General features: G+C 36.8%; 1 protein-coding gene across 1 annotated transcript in view; it reads right to left on the reverse strand.

Annotated features, from left to right (window-relative positions):
- FAF1 (Fas associated factor 1) overlaps positions 1-20,798 on the reverse strand; it is a 481,294-nt gene that overhangs the window by 338,355 nt on the left and 122,141 nt on the right. Inside the window, exons 3-4 of the mRNA XM_082688355.1 lie at positions 16,250-16,296; positions 3,364-3,566 (exon numbers count right to left, since the gene is read on the reverse strand). Of these exons, the coding sequence (XP_082544481.1) occupies positions 3,364-3,566; positions 16,250-16,296 (250 nt within the window). The remainder of the gene's footprint in view (positions 1-3,363; positions 3,567-16,249; positions 16,297-20,798) is intronic.

Here is a 20,798-nt window from a genome sequence, read left to right on the forward strand (position 1 = left end):
AACAAGCAAATTTAGCAAAGTTACAAGATACAAAATTAACACCCCAAAACTAGCTATATTTCTCTACATGAACAACAAACAATCTAAAAAGGAAACTAATAAAACAATCTCATTTACAATACCATCAAAAACAATAATAGGAATAAACTTAACCAAGAAAGCAAGATTTGTACAATGAAAGCAAAAAACAATGTTAAAGTACAGAAGAAACAAATGAAAAGACATCACATGTTCATGGATTGAAAGACTTAATACTGTTAAAATATCTATGCCATCCAAAGCAAGCTACAGATTCAGTATGATCCCTATCAAAATTCCAATGGCATCTTTGCAGACATTTTTGCAGAAAACAATGTTATAATTTATAAGGAACCACAAAGGACCCTATATAGCCAAAACAATCTCGAGAAAGAAAAATGAAGCTGATGGCCTCATACTTCCTGAAATCAAAACATTTTACAAAGTAATCAAGACAGTACCTACTGGCATAAAGAAAAACATACGGAGCAATGGAACAGAATAGCAAGTCCAGAAATTAATCCAGGCAAATGGGTCAAATAATTTGATAAGAATGCCAAGTCTACACAATGGAGAAAGGATAGTCTTTTTAATAAATGGTGTGGGGGGGGGGGGACTGGGTTTCTATAGGCAAAAGGCTGGACCCTTATTCCATATACAAAACTTGACTTAAAACGGATTAAAGACTCAAACACAAGTTCTGAAACTATAAAACCCATAGAAGAAAATATAAAGCAAAAGCTTCACACATTGGTCCTGGCAATGATTTCATGGATATGATTCCAGAAGCAAAGACAACAAGAGTAAAATAGACAACTGGGACTAGATTAAACTAAAAAGCTTTAGCGCAGCAAAGGAAACAGTCAATGAGATTGTAAAGGAGAAAATATCTGCAAAGCATGTATTTGATAAGGAGTTGATATTCAAAATAAAGAAAAGTAAATAACCTAATTTAAAGATGGGTAAAGGCCCTGAATAAGCATTTCTCTAAAGAAGACATACAAATAACCAACAAGTATACAAGAAGATGCTCAATGTTGCTAATGAACATAAAATAGCAAGTGCTGGCAAGGATGTGGAAAAATTGGAATGCTTATGCATTTTATATTGGTGGGAATGTTAAAATGGTGCATCCATTATGGAAAAGAATATGGACATTCCCCCCAAAAATAAAAAAGAACCAAATACAATCCAATAGCTCCACATTTGTGTATTTACCCCCAAAAAATTGCAAGTAGGATCTTGAGGTATTTGCAAACCCATGTTCACTGCAGCGTTATTCATAATATCCAAGAGGTGAAAACAAGCTAAATGTCCATGGATGAGTGAATGGATAAAGAAAATGTAGTATATACATACAATGGATTACTATTCAGCATTTAAAAAGAAGAAAATCTTGTAATATGCTACCACATGGATGAAACTTAAGGATATTATGCTTAGGGAAATAAGCCAGACACAGAAGGACAAACACTGTATGATTCCACTTATTATGATATATTTATAGTAGTCAAACTCATCTAAGCAGAAAGTAGAATGCTGGTTGCCAAGGGCTGATAGAAGGGAAAAATGGAGGTTGCCATTTGATGGATACAGTTTTAATTACATAAGATGAAAAAGTTCTAGAGATCTGCTGTACAACAATGTGCATATAGTTAACAATTGTACATTTAAAAATTTGTTAAAAGGATACATATCATATTATGTGCTTTTTTTTTTTAGCACAATTGAAGGAAAAAAGGGGGGAGTGGGAATGAGCATGGGAAAAAAATGAATGGACTAAAGAAATCTGGGCAGAAGGAGATACATGTACAAAGGCCCTGAGTAAGCTAATAACCTATTCAAGAACTTGAAACAACACTAAAACAACTTAGGCATGGTGAACAAGAATGAAAGTGGTAACAAATGAAAACCAGAGATGTAGCAGGAGCCTGACCAGCCAGGGACTTAGAGACCATGATGAAAGATTTTAATTTCATCCTAAATCAACAGAAAGTTTCTAAATGGCTTTAAGTAAAGGAATAACAATCTGATTAGTGTTTGAGAATGACCAATATTCTAACAGTTTTGCCTTTCTCTGCAATGTACCTCTTCTCCTCCCGCCTTTTTTTTTAAAGTAGGCTCCATACCCAGCTTGGAGCCCAGTGCAGGGCTTTTTCTCACAATCCTGAGATCAAGACCTGAGCTGAGATCAAGAGTCAGATGCTTTACCTACTAAACCACCCAGGGGCCCCCGTAATATACCTCAAGTAAAATAATTAAATAAAATTAGGCAAGAATCTTCCTTTAAAAAACAAAAGCAAAATTTCAGAAATATCTGGAATTTAGATTTAAAGCAAAATTACATTAATGGGTCAGATAATCTTAATCAAATATGAATACAACACAGTTTGTCTATAGTAATCTAAAAGGGGCACCTGGGTGGCTGAATTGGTTAAGCATCTGCCTTAGGTTCAGATCATGATCCCACAGTCCTGGGATCCAGCCCCACATCAGGGTCCTCCTGTCCACCTCTGCTCCTCTGCCTGCCTCTCTGCCTGCTTGTGCTCTCTCTGTCAAATAAATAAATAAAATCCTTAAAAAAGAAAGGAAGCAGGGCACCTGGGTGGCTCAGTGGGTTAAAGCCTCTGCCTTCAGCTCAGGTCATGATCCCAAGGTCCTGGGATCAAGCCCCGCAACGGGCTCTCCGCTCAGCAAGAAGCCTGCTTCCCCTACCCCATCTGCCTGCCTCTCTGCCTACTTGTGATCTGTCAAATAAATAAATAAAATCTTAAAAAGAAGAAGAAGAAGAAAGGAAGGGGGGAAGGACAAGGGAAAAGGAAAGGAAAGGAAAGGAAAGGAAAGGAAAGGAAAGGAAAGGAAAGGAAAAGGAAAGGAAAGGAATCGGGTAAAATCTATCCAATAATGTCAGCCATACACTTTAAGTTTCCTTTGAAAGTATAGTATTGAAGCAATTATTCAACTGGCAGTTATTCAACTGGCAGGTAGAAGGAATGATAGAAACATGTCTTATTTCTGATCTCTCATTAACCATAGCATAAAAACAGAATAAATTTCAGCTATAAAGTACAACACACAATATATTTAAAAGTTTGATTTGCATCTGCCCTAAAACAGCATCTTATACCAGTCCATGTAAGTGAACAAAAGAATTATTCTCAAACTTGCCTCAGTATCAACACAGTATTTCAAAATGAAGCACAATTATCTGTATGGAAAATATCAGTTTCAATTTGCCTTTTTTCCCTTCTTATTGGCAGTCAACTCAAAAGAAAAGAATATAAACTAAATGTATACCTAGTGAATTGTTTATTTATGAAGGCTTTATGCTAGGAAAAACCTTACCAACAGTACAGCTGTCTTCAAGTACCACATCAACATTTCTGTCTCTGTACTCAACCCTGAAGTCCAGCATCCGAGGCTGCCGTTCTACAATTTGCCTAGATGGCATTACAGGTCGAAATGCTGAAGAGGAAGAGGGAGCAGGAGCTGAACCTGGGTGACTTGGATCAAATGCAGGTCCTGGTATAGTCTCACCTCCATAGTCACTGAAATATTGACATAAAAAGAAAGATTATCATCAATCAAATCCTTACAGATTACCACTAAGGACTCATTCCATACTTGGCTTGTATTGGTTTTCCAATCAAATTTACCTACCTATGCATCAAGGCCTAACTAAAGTTTTACTTCCTCCAGAAAATCTTCCCTAGCAACTGAAAGCCACTACTACTCTCCCTCCCATCTTTGTCTTTCTATGTCTATTAGCAGTATCATACATATCATTTAGCATTTAATCAGATTTTTGCCTTATATTGTATGATGTTATTAGAGCATTAATTTCTGTGAATTAAGAAGTGTCTTCTTCATTCACTTTCATTTGCTCACTGAAAGATTTGATTAACTCTACTTTCCACAAAACTCAGAAATTAAGCATTCTTAAATCTCCATTCTATCATACTCCTCAGTCTTAAAAGATTATTTTTTCCCTGCTTTGCATAGAAAGCAGATGCCATCAAGATGAAATTCCCTTACTTTTTTTACAACAAACCACCAACTAACCAGCAACTAACCAGCAACTAACCAGCAACTCTTTTTCTCTTTCTGTAAAACAGGGGCAACATCATTCTATCTAAAACCATCTTCTAATTAGCTTTACATTATGGCATACTTTTCCTTTCCAGTATCTTCAACATCACCTTCTCTTCTAGATTCTTCTCAATGACACTTAAACATGTTGAAATCTTAAAAAATAAAAATACAATCTTTGTTCTGCCCACTTAATAGTTATCTCATTTGTTAAAAGGGAAAATTAATTATACTTGTAGGGATTAAGTCAGATAAATGCACGAAAAGCTTAGCACACTGCCTGGTACCTGGTAAGATCTCAAACTCAAACTCTCCCAAGTTTAACTCATTTATGTCTCCCCAAGCATGATCCTCCCTCCATTATTCCTCGTATCAGCTATCCAAGCCAGAAACTGCTGGCCATTATCCTTGATAACTTCTTCTCTCACAACTCCCATATCTAGTCAGTCCTTTCAATTTTACCATCTAAAAATCTTTTAGTTAAGTTATCCACCTTTCCCCTCTGAAGCTGACACACTACCACATGCCACAAGCACCTCTTGCACAGGCTGATACAATAGCCTCCTAACTAATGATTGTTCCCTTGCTCCCTTGCATGTCATTCCTCACCATCACAAAAATGAAATTATAGAAATGTCTTCATGTCATTTTCTTCAATATTCCCCTCTGCTCTTCATACAGAGCTAAAGAGGTGTATAAGTCCCTATATGATCCAAATCCTATCTACCTCCCCAGCCTTAGCTTGTGCTAGGCTATCTCCAATCTCTTTATGTTAACAGCCACAACAGCCTTTCATTTCTTCTGTCTCACCTTGATCCTTCTCATTTCATAGGGGAACACAGATTATTCCTTCTAAGCATGTTCTTTCTTTCCCATCTCATCCCAATATCCATCTTTCTTCTAGCTAATTATATTTAGCCTTCATATCTCAGATTTAATGTTTTTCAACTCAGAGCATGTTTTACTACCTCAGACTGGTTCTAATTCCTCAACACTACCAATTATAATTGATATTAATCGTTTGACATTTAAGACCCCCCCAGAGAATAGAAGTTCCAGAAGGGCAAAGTTCACATTTGTTCATTTAATGGCTGTATCCTCTGCCTGGAGCTCAAGATTTTACAGAGAAAATGCTTAAATATTTAACAAACCAGTGAGTAAAAGAATAATTATTAAAGAATTTGATTTTTTTCTCACTTAGTTTATCATATATAGTCACTTCTTTTTCCCCTCACAGGGAGAAGTAAAGAAGAAAAGAACATAAAGAATGCTTCCATTGAAACGTCATTATTGCACGTTATGTTCCACCACCACCAAAACTACAAGCTCAGTTCTAAAACATCTTTTTTCTCACTCTAAATTTAAGGGAAAAAACAACAGATTGGAAATCTGCACAGGAACAACAAAAACAAGAACGACCAAAAACCCACAAGTAAGTACTAGTCTTATGAAAACTCAGAAGAAAATATTTACATTTACTTCACACTTTTGCTCTGATTAGTGTTTACCAAATTTAGATTACAAAATTGATTTTGTGCATTGTGCTTGTCTTTTAAACAATAGGACAGGATAGGATAGGATACAAATGATTAGTACATGGCACTTAATAGTTAGAACCAAGTATTGTTTCCCAAAACCTTTGATTCTGATAAATATTTGCATATGTGCGTTTTGGATTCCAAATATTTCTCATTGTAGGTAATAATGATAAGAGTTCAGATACTCTAGTAATCACTGATCCAAAGGCAAAAATCTACACTTTCTCCCAATTGTTAGATTCAAGAAAAGTAATCTTAGAAGTAAGACATAGAAAAGAAAATATCCAAAGCTGGAAAGAATATCACTGTTGGAATCCACTGTTGAAGTACCTATGAAGAGAATCTGTACAATGATATTTCATATCTCTAATTTTGTCACAACTTCTATCAAAAATAGCTAACATTAACAGGCTGGTCCCTGACTTACTGTTTTATTAATTTCTCTTAATTTCTCAAAATTCATCCTTCTATTGTCTATTCTAGCATTCTGCAAAATTCTATTTGTCCTTTGGTGTATGTTTCCCCAATAGATTCTGTAAATAGGGGATACTAGATAGAGATCATTTGTTAGGAGGAGAGAACGAAAGCCTTCCTTCTTCCTTATTTGCATATATTTCTATCAGTATCATCCTATAGCTTTTAGTCTCCTGGCTTTTTTCAGCATTCATATAACCAGATTTCTGACAACCCCTCAGACACCAATAGCAGCTAGATAGTGTGCATTCCACAGCTACCTGATCCTAACTCGGGTCTAACAGGCTCCTCAGAGCTTGAAAGTTCGGTTAATCCCTTGACCAAGACCTGAGAGTGGTAACTTCCTGAAGCAGTTACTGTATATAGGTTACTTCAGTTTTACTTTATTGCTCTTTTAGTTCTCCACACCTGTGTAACCAATTCTACATTAAACTTGAAATACCCGATATTTATTTATTTATTTATTTATTTATTTATTGGTGATGGAGGTGTCCCAGAAATGGGATTCAGTTACTGGTTTGATTGTGTCCTTGACCTTCAATATACTGATGAGCTCCATGGCAGTGGAAAATGGGATACTAGTGAGCATGCACTGGCATAATGATTAAATTATCACTTATAGTTCATTATGATCATATACCTATTAAAACAAGTGCCTAAAGGGACAAATGATTATTTGACTTGGCCATTATGGTGGCAATAACGACAAAATAAAGACTTTGAGCTGGCTGCTTCTGACTCTAATGGAAAGCTTAAACAGAAGAAAATGACACACTTAGGGCTATTAACGTTCAGTTCAAGCCATGACAAGAAAGCTAAAGCTTTTGAAGTAGCACTTTATTATTTCCCATCCTCCGGGTATGATCCTACTGAGAATCACACACAAAATTTAATTTTGCAGCTTAAATAACTACAGTGGAAGCTGAGTACATGTACTTTCTAAGTTTCTTTTGTGAACATTACAACACTGTTTTAGAAAGAGTGGGACCCTAAAATGTGGAATAGGGATACCCGAGTAGATTCAGATGAAGGTTACAAACTTGAACTCAGAGTCTCTCCCAGCCTTTTTTGTAAAGGCAAACAACTCCCCCTCTCATGACTGCGTTTAGCCTCCTCTTGCTTGAAAACTGGCAATGCTCTTACTTGAGACTGTTGCCTTTGAAAAGGGATGCCTATTGTCAAAACCTACCCCCACCATTCCTTACTACATCTAAAATTAGATCTAGGCATGCTCCAAGAGAATAAGTACAATGTCTTAACTGAGAGAAGGCTTATATCCAAAATTATAAGATTTGGATACATCAAAAACCTAGGGAATAGGTAAGGAAATCAATTTGAAGTGAATTTGACCAAAAGAGTTTGGATAGGGCCAAATATAACATGTTTGCTTAAGCAGCTGTAAGTCCTCTAATAGTATGCTTGTTGACTGAATGAAACTTAAGTCCCAAAGGAGTCTAAATTTAATGAGGATGAAATGCCTAAACTTTCCTGGCAAAATGTAGAAGAAATCCTGATGCTTAGAAAAATAAGAATGCTCAAGTGGATTTCCATGTATAATCTAAACATACATACATCCTCCTACTACATCATCCATGAGGTCCCAGAGGACACTGCACTAAAGCATTAAGAAATACAGTAGTAAGGGAAGGTCTGCATTCTTGAAAAACTGTAGTGGCTGTCTTCCATAGGTTGAGGAGATGACACGGAATAAGTTTCCTTAATGGGTATGAGATCCCAAAGTGCTCAGTTCAAATGGCTGAATTTAGTAAGAAAAAGGTGGGAGCAATTATGCTAATGGACAGCATAGACAAGACGTGGCAATTAGAAGATTTCAACCTTCAGAGATCTTTAGAGGTGTTTAACTGAACGGGATTATTATGATTATTATTCCCCCACCCCCAACCCTGAGAGAGCATGCACAAGCGTAGTGGGGAAGAAAGAGAGAATCCTAAACAGGCTCCATGCCCAGCCCCAAGAGGGCTCAATCTCATAATCCTGAGAGATCACAATCTGAGCCTAAAATCAAAAGTAGGACACTTAACCAATCAAGTCACCCAGGCGCCCCAGAACACGATTATTTCTTTTTTTTTTTTTAAAGATTTTATTTATTTATTTGACAGAGAGATCACACGTAGGCAGAGAGGCAGGCATAGAGAGAGAGGAGGAAGCAGGCTCCCTGTTGAGCAGAGAGCCCGATGTGGGACTCGATCCCAGGACCCTGAGATCATGACCCGAGCCGAAGGCAGCGGCTTAACCCACTGAGCCACCCAGGCGCCCCAACACGATTATTTCTAAGGAAGCAAATTAAAAGTCAACTGACTAAAATACTACTTGATCTAAAAACATCAGAAATCCTAGATCTGATAGCCTAAAACCTAATGTCTGTAACTGCAGCAGAGACTCATACTCACTCCCAGTTTCCAAATACAAATTGTTTCACAGATATAAAGTCCCTGATTCCCACAAGCACAATGCAACAGAGCCACATGTATGTATCAGAAATTTTCCTCTAAGACTTCTCCTAATGGGCCTGCAGCCATTTATTAGGGTGTTTGTGTAATGATAAAAGGAAAATATCTAAATTTTTATGGGATTACTACATGCTAACTCTAAACTGATACTAATTCCTGGGGATATAAAAATAAAAGATAATGGTGGTAAATGAAGTTTGGGCTGAAATCCACTCATACCATGTTCAAACAATCTGTGAACCGACCCTGCAACAACTTCTCCGGATTCTGAATGCATAATTGAAAGAGACATACTCAGTAACTCGCAGAGATCCCATATTTGCTTCCTAATCCATGGAGTTGAGATTACTATGTAGGAAGGATTGATTTGTAGCAAGAAGCAACTGATCTTGCATATACTTTTTTACTCTATATTAATTTGCAATCACCAAGATAAGCATTTTACTTTTTACCCAGCAGGGTAAACAAAATACCTTCACTGTCCTTTTCAGAAGATTATGTCAACTCTCCTCTAGCATTATCAATCTAGCCTGGAGAGATCTTGATCACCCAGACATTCCACAGAAAAAAACATTACATTGATAACAATGTGAACAAATCCTGAAGAGAAAAGTAGCAAGTATTTGAATGCTTTGTTAAGACACATTTATGATAGAGATTAGAAGATACATGCCTCAAAAATGCAGGGGAGAACCTGCCAGCATGGTGAGGTTTCTGGGGTCTAATGATTACAAGCAAGTCAAGGTAAAAGGCCAGCTGCTGTATCTTATACTTCCCATCAATAATAAGAGATAACCAAGTTAAATGAGGAAGAAAAGATTTGGACTGGGAAAGGAAAAAAAATAGCTGTATAATATACATGCTCATACCAACCAAAAAAACCAAATTGCTGAAGCATTACAGCCCCCAAAGTTATCCCAGAAAGACAGTAGTGAAAGAAAAGCCTTCTAGTGGGGAGCACTTGGGATTGTACCACAGGTTGACATTTTTTAGAAAGAGTGATTACCTGAGGTACAAATCTATACTCAACCAAGGACAATGGATAATAGGTTGGCCAGCTGATCGAGACTTGGAATGAATAAAAGAAAAATTAGGTGGCAAGGAAATCTGGGGTAAAGATATGAAAACAGAACTTTCAGAATGACACTAAATGTGAATATATGTTTCTGAGGGGAATACTGCCTACTACCTACTGGCGGGGGTGGGGGTGGGGGGATGGGGAATGGCTCCCAGTGTGCGTAAGATGACATTGTTCTGTTGATGTAAGTCAGCTTTTCTCCCTTACTACCCTAGGGTTGTTCCATGCATTACTAGATAATGAGGCCATGCCAAGAGGAGTGGAGATTAGACATAGGTACAACATCAATTTCCCCTTACCAAGTATAACTCTGACTAGGGAAATTGTCTGAAAACTGCAAACAAGAGAAACTAACTAAGCCAATATGGCATCATTCCTTTGAGATCTGGTAATGGATCATTTCTATCATGGAGGAGGAAGCAATATGTTCTCCCTTTAAAAAGACACTGTTCTGGATGTGGACTTGATTGACTTCCCTGACAGCAATACTTTTACCACCATTCATATTTTTTTTTAAAGATTTTATCCATTCATTTGACAGACAGAGATCACAAGTAGGCAGAGAAGCAGGCAGAGAGAGGAAGGGAAGCAGGTTCCCCGCCAAGCAGAGAGCCCAATGTGAGGCTCGATCCCAGGACCCTGGGATCATGAGCCGAGCCGAAGGCAGAGGCTTAACCCACTGAGCCACCCAGGTGCCCCAACCACCATTCATATTTTGAGGGAATACCTTATTGATCTAAGGCTTCCCCACACAACACTAATTCTAACCAAGGAACTCATTTCACAGCAAAAGTAGTGCTGGTATCATTCATATATGCTGTTACCCAGAAGTATCTAGCTTGTCAGAACAGTGAAATGTCCTGCTGAAGACAGTTGGGAGACAACATACTCAAAACTTGGGTCTCCACCTTAAAACACGTAGTATATGCTTTGTATCAGTGACTAAAACACAGTGATATTTCTCATATTGCCAGAAAATATGGGTGTAAGAATTGTTAGTAGTGGTTTCTTTTATTACACCTAATAACAGAATTTTTGCTTCCTGCTACTTTGGGTTCTGGTGGTTCAAAGATCACAGTTCCAAAGAATGTAGTATTTCCACAATACTTGCACAGAACTACAACCTGAGAGTGCCACTTGGCCATTTTGTACTCTTCATATTACTGAATCAACTAGCAAAATAAGGGGGTATGAAGTGAGGTGGGAGGTCCTGATTACCAAGAAAAAACTGGGGTGCTGCTATACAATGGACTATTTTCTGGGGCATGTCCAATAATATGAGTTAGTAGAAAACTATAACCAATTTTAAAAAGACAGGTCCACTGAGGATTTTAAGAATAAATGTTTGAGATGACCCACCAAGTAAAGAACCTTGACTATCTGAGGTGCTAGCAGAGGGAATATAAAGAGTGGAAGAAGAAACTGGTAAATATTAATCATGGCCTTATAACCAGTAACAAAAATGCAGCAGCACACAAGTATGTGCACAGATACACACAAAATTTTGTTAGAGTTTTGCACACTGATTTTTTTTTTCATTTTAAGATTTTATTTATTTATTTGGCAGAAAGAGAGATCACAAGTAGGCAGAGAGGCAGGCAGAGAGAAGGGAGAACAGGCTCCCAGCTAAGCAGAGAGCCCAATGCGGGCCTCCAACTCAGGACCCTGAGATGACCTGAGCCACCCAGGCGCCCTACACATTGATCTTATCTACACCAGTGACTTAGCAGTGACCATGCTGTAACAATGACACCCACTTTGTTTTAGCATCAGCCACTGGTGTTAGCTTCTAGCTTCTTTCAATACTTCAAAACTAGCCTCTGCATCTTGCAGAGGTACCATGATCAGCTGAGCAGGACTTCTTTCTCTTATGTCTATGGTCAAATTGCTAGGGCTGTTCCTCAGGGCTTCCAAGTCCTGTTAACTTCTATTTCTTCAATCACTTTCCTTTTTCCCTCTAATATTAGGAGTGACTTTGTGCCCTTTATTTTTTATTTTTTTTAAAGACCTTATTTATTTATTTGACAAAGAGGCACACAGCGAGAGAAGGAACACAGCAGGGGGAGTAGGAGAGAGAGAAGCAGGCTTCCTGCTGAGCAGGGAGCCAGATCTGGGACTTAATCCCAGGACCCTGGAATCATGACCTGAGCCAAAAGCAGGTGCTTAATGACAGAGCGATCCAGGCACCCCAACTTTGTGCCCTTTAGTGGTTAGCAGGGGGCTCTCCCAGACAGACCAGTCCTAGAGCAGGCTTCCTGGAATACTCTGGACCCAGTCCACACAGTTCTGGCTGTGCCCACCCTACTCAGAGGATGCTGCAGCTGTTAAATCTGCTCTTGCCCTACACTCCTTTCCTCAAGCCTAGCAGGACCACCCCACCCACAAGTGGGCCTAGTGGTCCAGCTGTTTCCTGATGTCATTATATCTGAATTATCTTAGTATTTGCATTTTGTACTTTCAACCTGCTCCACATTTCTGGAACTGATTCCCCGTATGAAATTCCCTGTGTTTGAAACACCCTAGTGTGCTTTTTTTTTCTTTACCAAACCCTAACTCTAGGAGATAGTACATTTCTAATCACAGCAGGCTATCTGATGTGTTGTCAGCCCAAGAGCACTTTTTTTAAAGTTCTCATTTGAGAATTTTCGTATTGGCTATTAATTACTCTATTTCAAGATCAATAAAAAATAATGAGGGTGCCTGGGTGGCTCAGTCGTTAAGCGTCTGCCTTCGGCTCAGGTCATGATCCCAGGATCCTGGGATTGAGCCCCTGCATCAGGCTCCCTGCTCAGCGGGAAGCCTGCTTCCCCCTCTCCCACACTCCCTGCTTGTGTTCCCTTTGTCACTGTGTCTCTCTCTGTCAAATAAATGAATAAAATCTTTAAAAATAAAAATAATTTAAAATGATGAATTTGCATTAGAGTTTTTCACTAGCAATATTAAAAGAGAGACAGAGAGAAAGGTGGGGGGAGAGATGTTCAACGGTATCCATAGAATACAAAGACATCCAAAATTGCTGATTCAAAAAAAAGTATTTTTAAGACTTTTCATCTATGAAGACACCATTCTATAATCTGATATACTCACTCTTCTAGTTAATCAATAATTAAAAAAAAAAAAAGACACTGATTGGTTAAGGGGAATGCTATGGAGAAATCTATTTTAGATCTAAATCTCAACTAAAGGAGTGTTTTTATCCTTACTCAACCTCACTCTATAAATCACACACATCCTTGGAAGGCAATGAACAAAGCAAAGTAAGCAGAACTCTGTACATGTTTATTTCAATTTTTAAAAATCCATCCCAAGGTAAAATTTCTAGGTACAAAAACAACAAAACAAAAACATGCATGTGTTTTAAAGATAAATTTGTCTTTAGAAAAAAATCAGATTTTTAAATGAGCACCAGAGAAGACAATAAATAGAAACTAACTGGCTAAAATGGATATTTTCTATATCAAAAACCTCAGCATTATATATTCTGAAAATGTTAACCATGAATAATTAGAAAAATGCCTAGTCTTCTCAAGGTTTCCTCAATGAATTAAACAACAGACAAAGAAACATACAGAATATGTGTCTGAGTCAAAAAATTGTGAGTTGACAAATACTACCCACTTAGTCAATGAGGAAAATTACACTACTGATTCATAACATTTTTAGAAAATATAGCCTATGCTGTCTACTAATACAAGTAATTCATTAGCACTTCCTTCTAATAATAACTGTCTCCAAAAATGTTTAAAAAGGCTTTGGACAACATGCTAATAAATAAAATATTACACCAAGATGTAGTAAATAAACATGCACACACTTGATGTTTCATGACTGAATGGCTTACATTTATGACAGCATAAGTCACACAGTTTATAAATATGTTGTATTAGCAGTATATTGTCTAGTGAAATAAGCCTTGGAGGATGAGGCAGAAGACTTGCTTATATCCTGACTCCATCAACATCATGCTGTATCATCTGGGCCAAGTCACTTCATGCCTTATTCTACCTGTAAAGTGAGGGATAATAATATCTGCCTTTACTTGCTTACAACTAAAATAGTAACTGTAAAAACAAAGCTATGGGAGAAAGATCTTATACACATATTAAATTCCAACTTTTTTACCCAAATGAAAAAAATCTTAAAAAAAAAAAAAAGACATGGCATGGTGAGTTTGCTGACCTAGAATAGGGCAGAGTTGTATCAAAAAATGCATGGCTTTTAAAATGAGACAAACCAGACTTCACCACCTACTACATTTGTGAACTTGGGCAAATCTATGTAAACTCTCTAACCTTCCGTTTCCTCACTATGAAATATGAATCTCTTAAAGTTATAATAAGTATTAAATAATGAAAAATAAATCAATTACCTAGCACAGTGCCTTAAGCACTTTTTAAAATGTTAGTTTCTTTACTTTGAACTTTATGGGTACATTAAAAACCATATTCCCACTTTTGAATTCACAAAAAAAAAATGTGATTTCAAAAACAGCTATAAATCACAGGGACTGGGTTCTTCTCCCTCCAAAAATAATTCATATTTAAAAAAATCTTTTTGGTAGCTTTTTCCTCTGTTGAAGTATGAACTGACAAATTAAGAGTCAGCTGTATTCACAGACTACACAATAGAAGTCAAACATACAAAACAAAACCAGTTTAACTACTTACATATACCATTCCTATCTTCCACTTTCAGTGGTAAGCCAATGAGAAAGCAACAAAGAACCCTCTTTCATTTTCCTCTGGTTAGGAGATATACAAGAGGAATTTTTAGTTATGTCAATTCCACAGTAATTTCAAAGCTAAAGAAGAAAGTTAGAAAGGGAGAGAGTTGAAGACTATTGCTAGATAAAACTGATTTTCTTCTGTGCATATATGATTCATTCTTTTAAATAAGCAAACAAAACCACTTTCTAATGAATGTTAAACTCCAAATTTTATAGTATTAGAAATCAATTTAGTGCTGAATCTCTACTTTTAAATATTAAGCAAAAAGTATCATCAGTGACAGGAGAGATGGGATAAGGAAATTTCTACAGTTCACCCAGAGCAAAACATTGTTAATTTTAAGATATATCCAATATGTACTCAGAACCCAGAGCTGAATCCACAAGGGTTTAATAAGCAAAAATTTTGGCACAGAAGGTGGAATAAAATTTGCTCAAGAATAAAACTGGTGGGGCGCCTGGGTGGCTCAGTGGGTTAAAGCCTCTGCCTTTGGCTCAGGTCATGATCTCAGGGTCCTGGGATCGAACCCCACATCGGACTCTCTGCTCAGCAGGGAGCCTGCTTCCTCCTCTCTCTCTGCCTGCCTTTCTGCCTACTTGTGATCTCTGTCAAATAAATGAATGAAATCTTTAAAAAAAAATAAATAAAACTGGAACCATATTTAGAAGTCTAAAACTTTCTAAACCAAGGAAAAAAAAATGACCATAAAGGAAGTTCCTATAATCAGCTGGTTTGCTTTCTAGATAAGGGTTTCAGTAAAACTGAATGCTTTTGAACAACAACAACAAAAAAATTGGTACAGACTCTGGAAATCGGCCACATTTACTCTGGATGAAATTCTTTCTGACGGTTTTTTAAAAATGGTGGGGAACAGGTCTATTAATTACTAAGGGCAGTACAAGCACCAAACAGAATTTGCTTCCTTTCTAAATATACACAGTTTCCTATAAAGTATAGCACATTTTGCAGCTCATGGTGTATTTTCTGATGGTTTTGCAACAGCACTCTTCTTCTTCTCCAAAACAATCTCATTCCTAGTCTGCTGTTTCTGTTTGCCTCATCTGCACTTAGCAGATCATGCTTCAGTGACTTAGAAATCCTAGCCACCGAAATTCAAGCCAAAGTTTGAATTGACACAAGAGGGAGGGAAATCAAGTAATTAAACTATACTTGGAAGGGAGAATGGTTTTACCTCCTATGACTCTATTGTGTCCTCTTTTAATCCAAACCAGTCTCTAATTTTAAGGGAAGAAAATTTATGAAAAATTATTTCTAATCTAAGGGATGATTTTGTATCTTATAGTTCTCTTGGCATCATCTTCCAATTTTACCCTCTGGCAATGACACAAAACCATTCAGACCATTCCACATGTTAACAATGCATTCTTCAAGTGAAATAGTTCAGTGCTTTGGGAAGTTTCATAAATTAAGGACTTATTCAAATTGTTGCAAATTAACATGAACTTAATTTAGAAACCAAAAGTGAAGAGAAAAAGACTGTAGCAAGGTTGGAGAGAACGCCTGGATAGGTAGATAATAACCATGCTCTAGAGTACTGAGATTCAGTTCCTTCCATTTTATGAATTAGAAGATCCCTTGAAAAGCTTTTTTAAAAATAAAATAAAACCACCATTAAAATAGTACCACTCATTCTGAAATAACATTATAGAGTTAAAAGTTGGAAACTTTAGGAAACTGATATAATAAAATTGTCTGAAAGAACAGTAACTATATTAATGAGCTTCTACACCAAAGATCAAAAGCTCTATCAAAAAGTTAAACAAAAAAATTAACAACTGTCTCTTTTTTGCTTGGCTAAATTATCATCCTACTATTAAGCACCTTATAACATACCTTTGTAGAATGCCATTTTCCTGGGGTATTACACCATTGATAGCTGCCTGCAAACAAAAAACAAAGAAAGCCATTTAAAAAAAAAAAAACACAAAAACAACAGAAAAATGCTCAGGGACACGTGGGGTGGAGAACACTGTACAGGAAAACAAGTATACTTTGAAAAATAAAATTTAGGAGCACCAGGGTGGCTCAGATGGTTAAGTGTCTGCCTTCAGCTCAGGTGATGATCCCAGGAGTTCCTCATCTGGCTCCCTGCTCAGCAGGAAGCCTGCTTCTGCCTCTCCTTCTACTGCTCCCCCTGCTCATGCGTTCTTGTTCTGTCAAATATATATAATCTTTAAAAATAAAATAAAATTTAAACAAAACACTAAATGATTTCTTAATAATACAAAATATTCTCTAAAAAATTTCTCTACTTACTATGATAACACCGTATTTTGGGAAACTAAAAAAAAGCAAAGCAAAACAAAACAAAACAAAAAACATGCATTTGGCATATAATATCCCCAAATCTTGAGTCATAAAAAGCTTACTTCCACAGTCTTCATTCAAGCAAAACACCCACAAAAACCAATTTTTTGTTTTGTTTTGTTTTTTTAAGATTACTTATTTATTTATTTGACACAGAGAGAGAGAGAGAACACAAGTAGGCAGAGAGGCAGGGGAAGCAGGCTCCCCGCTGAGCAGAGAGCCCAACTCGGGACTCTAACCCAGGATCCTGAGATCATGACCTGTGCCGAAGGCAGAGGCTTAACCCACTGAGCCACCCAGGCGCCCCAACAAAAACCAATGTTTAAGAATGCCAGAACAAGTAAAATAAGAACCTTAAAGTTTTTTTAACTTATTTTCTTCTTCAGATTGAGAGGAGTAAGATACAAAATCACAAATGAAAAAAATGGACTCGAGAAATAAAATCAGTCTTTTATGTTATAATTATTCTTAGTAAAAAGAACATTTAGAAGGAAAAAACACAAAGGCAAAAATTCTCTGATAAACAAAATACCATGACTGTACCAGGTTACAAAGGAAACAGGAATATCACTTGGTAAGTTTCCTCATATAAAACATTCCTGAAGTCGGTCTCTAAGCTAGCAAGTCTCCAGTTACTTGGAACATAGCATAGTACTGACATGATATGGGCATTTTGGCAGGCTACTGAGCAAGCACGCTGTGACATCCTGGATTGCAGGCAGTTCACTGCAGGGTAACAAACATTCCCTGGAGGAAAAACCTTGGCGTTTCCAACTTTGCCTCTGCATCATAACAACTTCCCTTCCCTTGCCCATCTAAGTCCACATCAAAATGAAATAGGGAAAAAAAGGGTGGGGGAGAATAACGCTTCAGTGTTTTATCAGCTGCCTAGAAATTAATTCCCAAAAGGAGTTTGTGTATTTTGGAAACATTAACTTAAATTATTTGTCAGAAGTGGGTCAAGTTTACAATGTTATTCTGTTGAATGGAAATAAAGTAGAATGTAAGATGCTTGCTATGAATTTTGAGAGCTGTAATGCTCCACTGGCAAAATACAAAGATATTCACAGATTAATACAGACAGTGGATTCTATAGACCCCTGACAACCTGGAGGCTCATAAATCCCGAGTCAAACAAATACTAAAATGAGTTTTCAAAGCCACAAATTCAATGGAAGCATCTCTGCCTACTTCCAGGTCAATTATCTCTTCTTTTGACAGCAATGGCTCCACACAGAAATATTTCCTTTGCTAAAAAACAGAAAATAGTGAAAGAATTTTCTATGGTGTTGGAAAAGAAACAAAATGCCAGAGTTTGGAAAGATTTGGTTCAAATTTTCACTCGGGAATTGAAGGTATAATGGAAAGAATACTAAGGATTTACAAAGTCCAAAATTTGAACCTAGACTTTTCCACTTACAAATTTTATGACCTTAATACATTCTACACTCACTGAACCCCTTTTGAGTCTCAGTTTCCTCATCTGTATAATGAGGTAATACTATTTCCTTAGCCAAAATGGGCCTATCTTTGTGTTCTCAAAAGCATCAAATTCTATTTTTCTTAGGTCTTTTGAAGATAGTATGTTTGTTTGAAATGACTTTTCCCCATTTCTTGTCTGGCTAAATCTTAATCAAAACTGAAGTTTGTTAGATACACTTTTTCAAAAAATTCTTCTTAACCCCCCATCTATATAGGCTTACTCTCACATAGAACAGTGTGCTTTTCCTAACAATTACTTATTTGATGAATACTTGTTTTATATCTGTAGGCTATGTGACAGACAAGATAATAGTAATTTTGTTCATTACTTTATCCCAGTTGCCTAGCACAGCACAAGCATTAAATGACACCCAATACTTATTTGTTAAATTAATGAGCTGGAGGAGTACCAAAAAACAAAAACAGGGATGCCCGTTTGACTGAGTCAGTTGAGCAACTTACTCTTGATTTCAGCTCATATCGTGATCTAGGGTCCTGGAATCAGGCCCCAGGTTGGGCTCTGTGCTCAGCAGTGAGAGTCTGCTTGAGGATTCTCTTTCCCATCTCCCTCTGCCCCTTCCCACACACACTCTCTCTCTAAAGTAAAAATAAATAAATCTTCAAAAAACAAATACAAAAAAAAAAAAAAAAAGCCACATAGTCAACACCTGACCAAGGCTCAGAAAGCTTCTTAGATGAAATCATGTCTCAATTACAACTGTAGGATAAATGGGGGTGCCTGCGTGGCTCAGTCAACTGAGCAACCGACTCTCAGTTTTGGCTCAGGTCATGATCTCAGGGTTGTGGAGTCAAGCTCCATGAAGGACTCCATGCTCAACAGGAGTCTGCTTGAAGATTCTCTCCCTCTGCCCCTCCCCCTGCTCCTGCAGATGCACACATATTCCCTCTCTCCCTATCTCTCTCAAATAAATAAATAAACCTTAAAAAAAAAAAAAGACTGAAAGAGAAGTGAGAAGTAGCAAGATGGGGTAGAGGGCAACACTACGCAGAAGGATCAGTGACACACCTCCACTTTCGTTTTCTAAGACCTTAGGATCATTTTAAATAATGTATTTGTTTTTGGGTAGAAAGTTAGTCTTTGACCTCAACCTATTTTGTACATAAATATGTAAAATGTAATCCAGAATGAAGGTACAATAAAAGTATTATTTGCTAAAAGGAATCTAGAATAGGGAGAGAGATTTTTGGGAGGATTAAGGAGAGTCTCAGAAAAGAGATAGCATTTGATGTGGACATCAAACAGTAAGTGGATATAGGAGCAAAGGAAATTTTCAGATGAGTTCAATTTTGAACATGTTAACTTCAAAGTGACAGCAGGAATCATTTGTTTACTTAACAAATATGTATTAATGGCCAACTACATACCAAGCTCTAGGCTAGGCAATGGAAATAGACGAATGGACTTAACATAGCTTGCCTTCTGGCAAGGACAAAAATATATTCAACAATTAATTTTACTATAAGCAGTTCAGGTAATATCCAAATGGAGCCAAAGTAATTTAAAAATTCAAAGCTAGTAAAGCAATATATGTTAAAGGCAAATAAAAGCAGGCCTAAAGGTATTTTAATTCCTTTCCCCTATAAGCTTTCTTCTTTGGTGAAGAGTAGTTGAGACAAAGAGTCTTGTTGAATTCATACATATAAGAAATAGAGGAGAGAAAACTAAAGACAAAAACAAAACAATAAAAATATAAGGGTTAAATATGAGAGGGAAAGACCAGGAATATGTCATAGAAGGAACAAAGAAGGTATTATAAGGAAAGATTAGACAAAACTGAAAAATGTGAAAATGGTCTAATAGTATGAGGTCTGAGAAGAGATTATTAGACATATTTTTTAAAGTTTTAGTAAAAATTAAATTATAAAAGGCTAAGAAAATAAAAGTAAGTACAGTAAATAAAGTAAGTACAGCTAACTCTTGAAATAGTATGAAAAGTATAAAAATAGGAGTATCCTTATAATACTCATTATTCTCTGTATAATACAGATTACTTATTAACAGATGAGCATTTTTCCACATGTTTCTTCAGTAATGCTTCAATAAATACATCACAGCATTATGATTAGCTTTATTTTTTTATTTTTCAGATTTCTTTATTTGAGAGTGAGAGAAAGTGAGAGAGCATGAGAACATGAGCTGGGGGGTGGGAAGAGCAGCAGACTCCCCGCTAAAGCAGAGAGCCCAAACTGGGGCAGTCTCAACCCAGAACTCCAAGATGATGACCTAAGCCAAAGGCAGATGCTTAACCAACTGAGCCACCTAGGTGCCCCATATCATTAGCTTTATTCTTATTAGCAGCCTCCTCACCTGGCCAATTTCCAAATTACTTATTACAGATCAGTAAAACTAAATACTTAATACATTTAATACATTTAAGTTATAAGAATTTATAAACAGAAAAAGTATTTAGAATTTATGAAAATAGAAATGATAAATTTTTATTACATATATAATCATATATATTATTAGTTGATAGAATTAAAAGTATAGGCAACTCCACTTATACTACATGTTTGGAAAGCCTGTGAACTAGGAAAATATTACTTTTCTTTTCTCCAGAGAAGGAGGGGA

The sequence above is a fragment of the Mustela nivalis genome (assembly GCF_964662115.1).
Source record: "Mustela nivalis genome assembly, chromosome: 10".
Classification (NCBI taxonomy): domain Eukaryota; kingdom Metazoa; phylum Chordata; class Mammalia; order Carnivora; family Mustelidae; genus Mustela; species Mustela nivalis.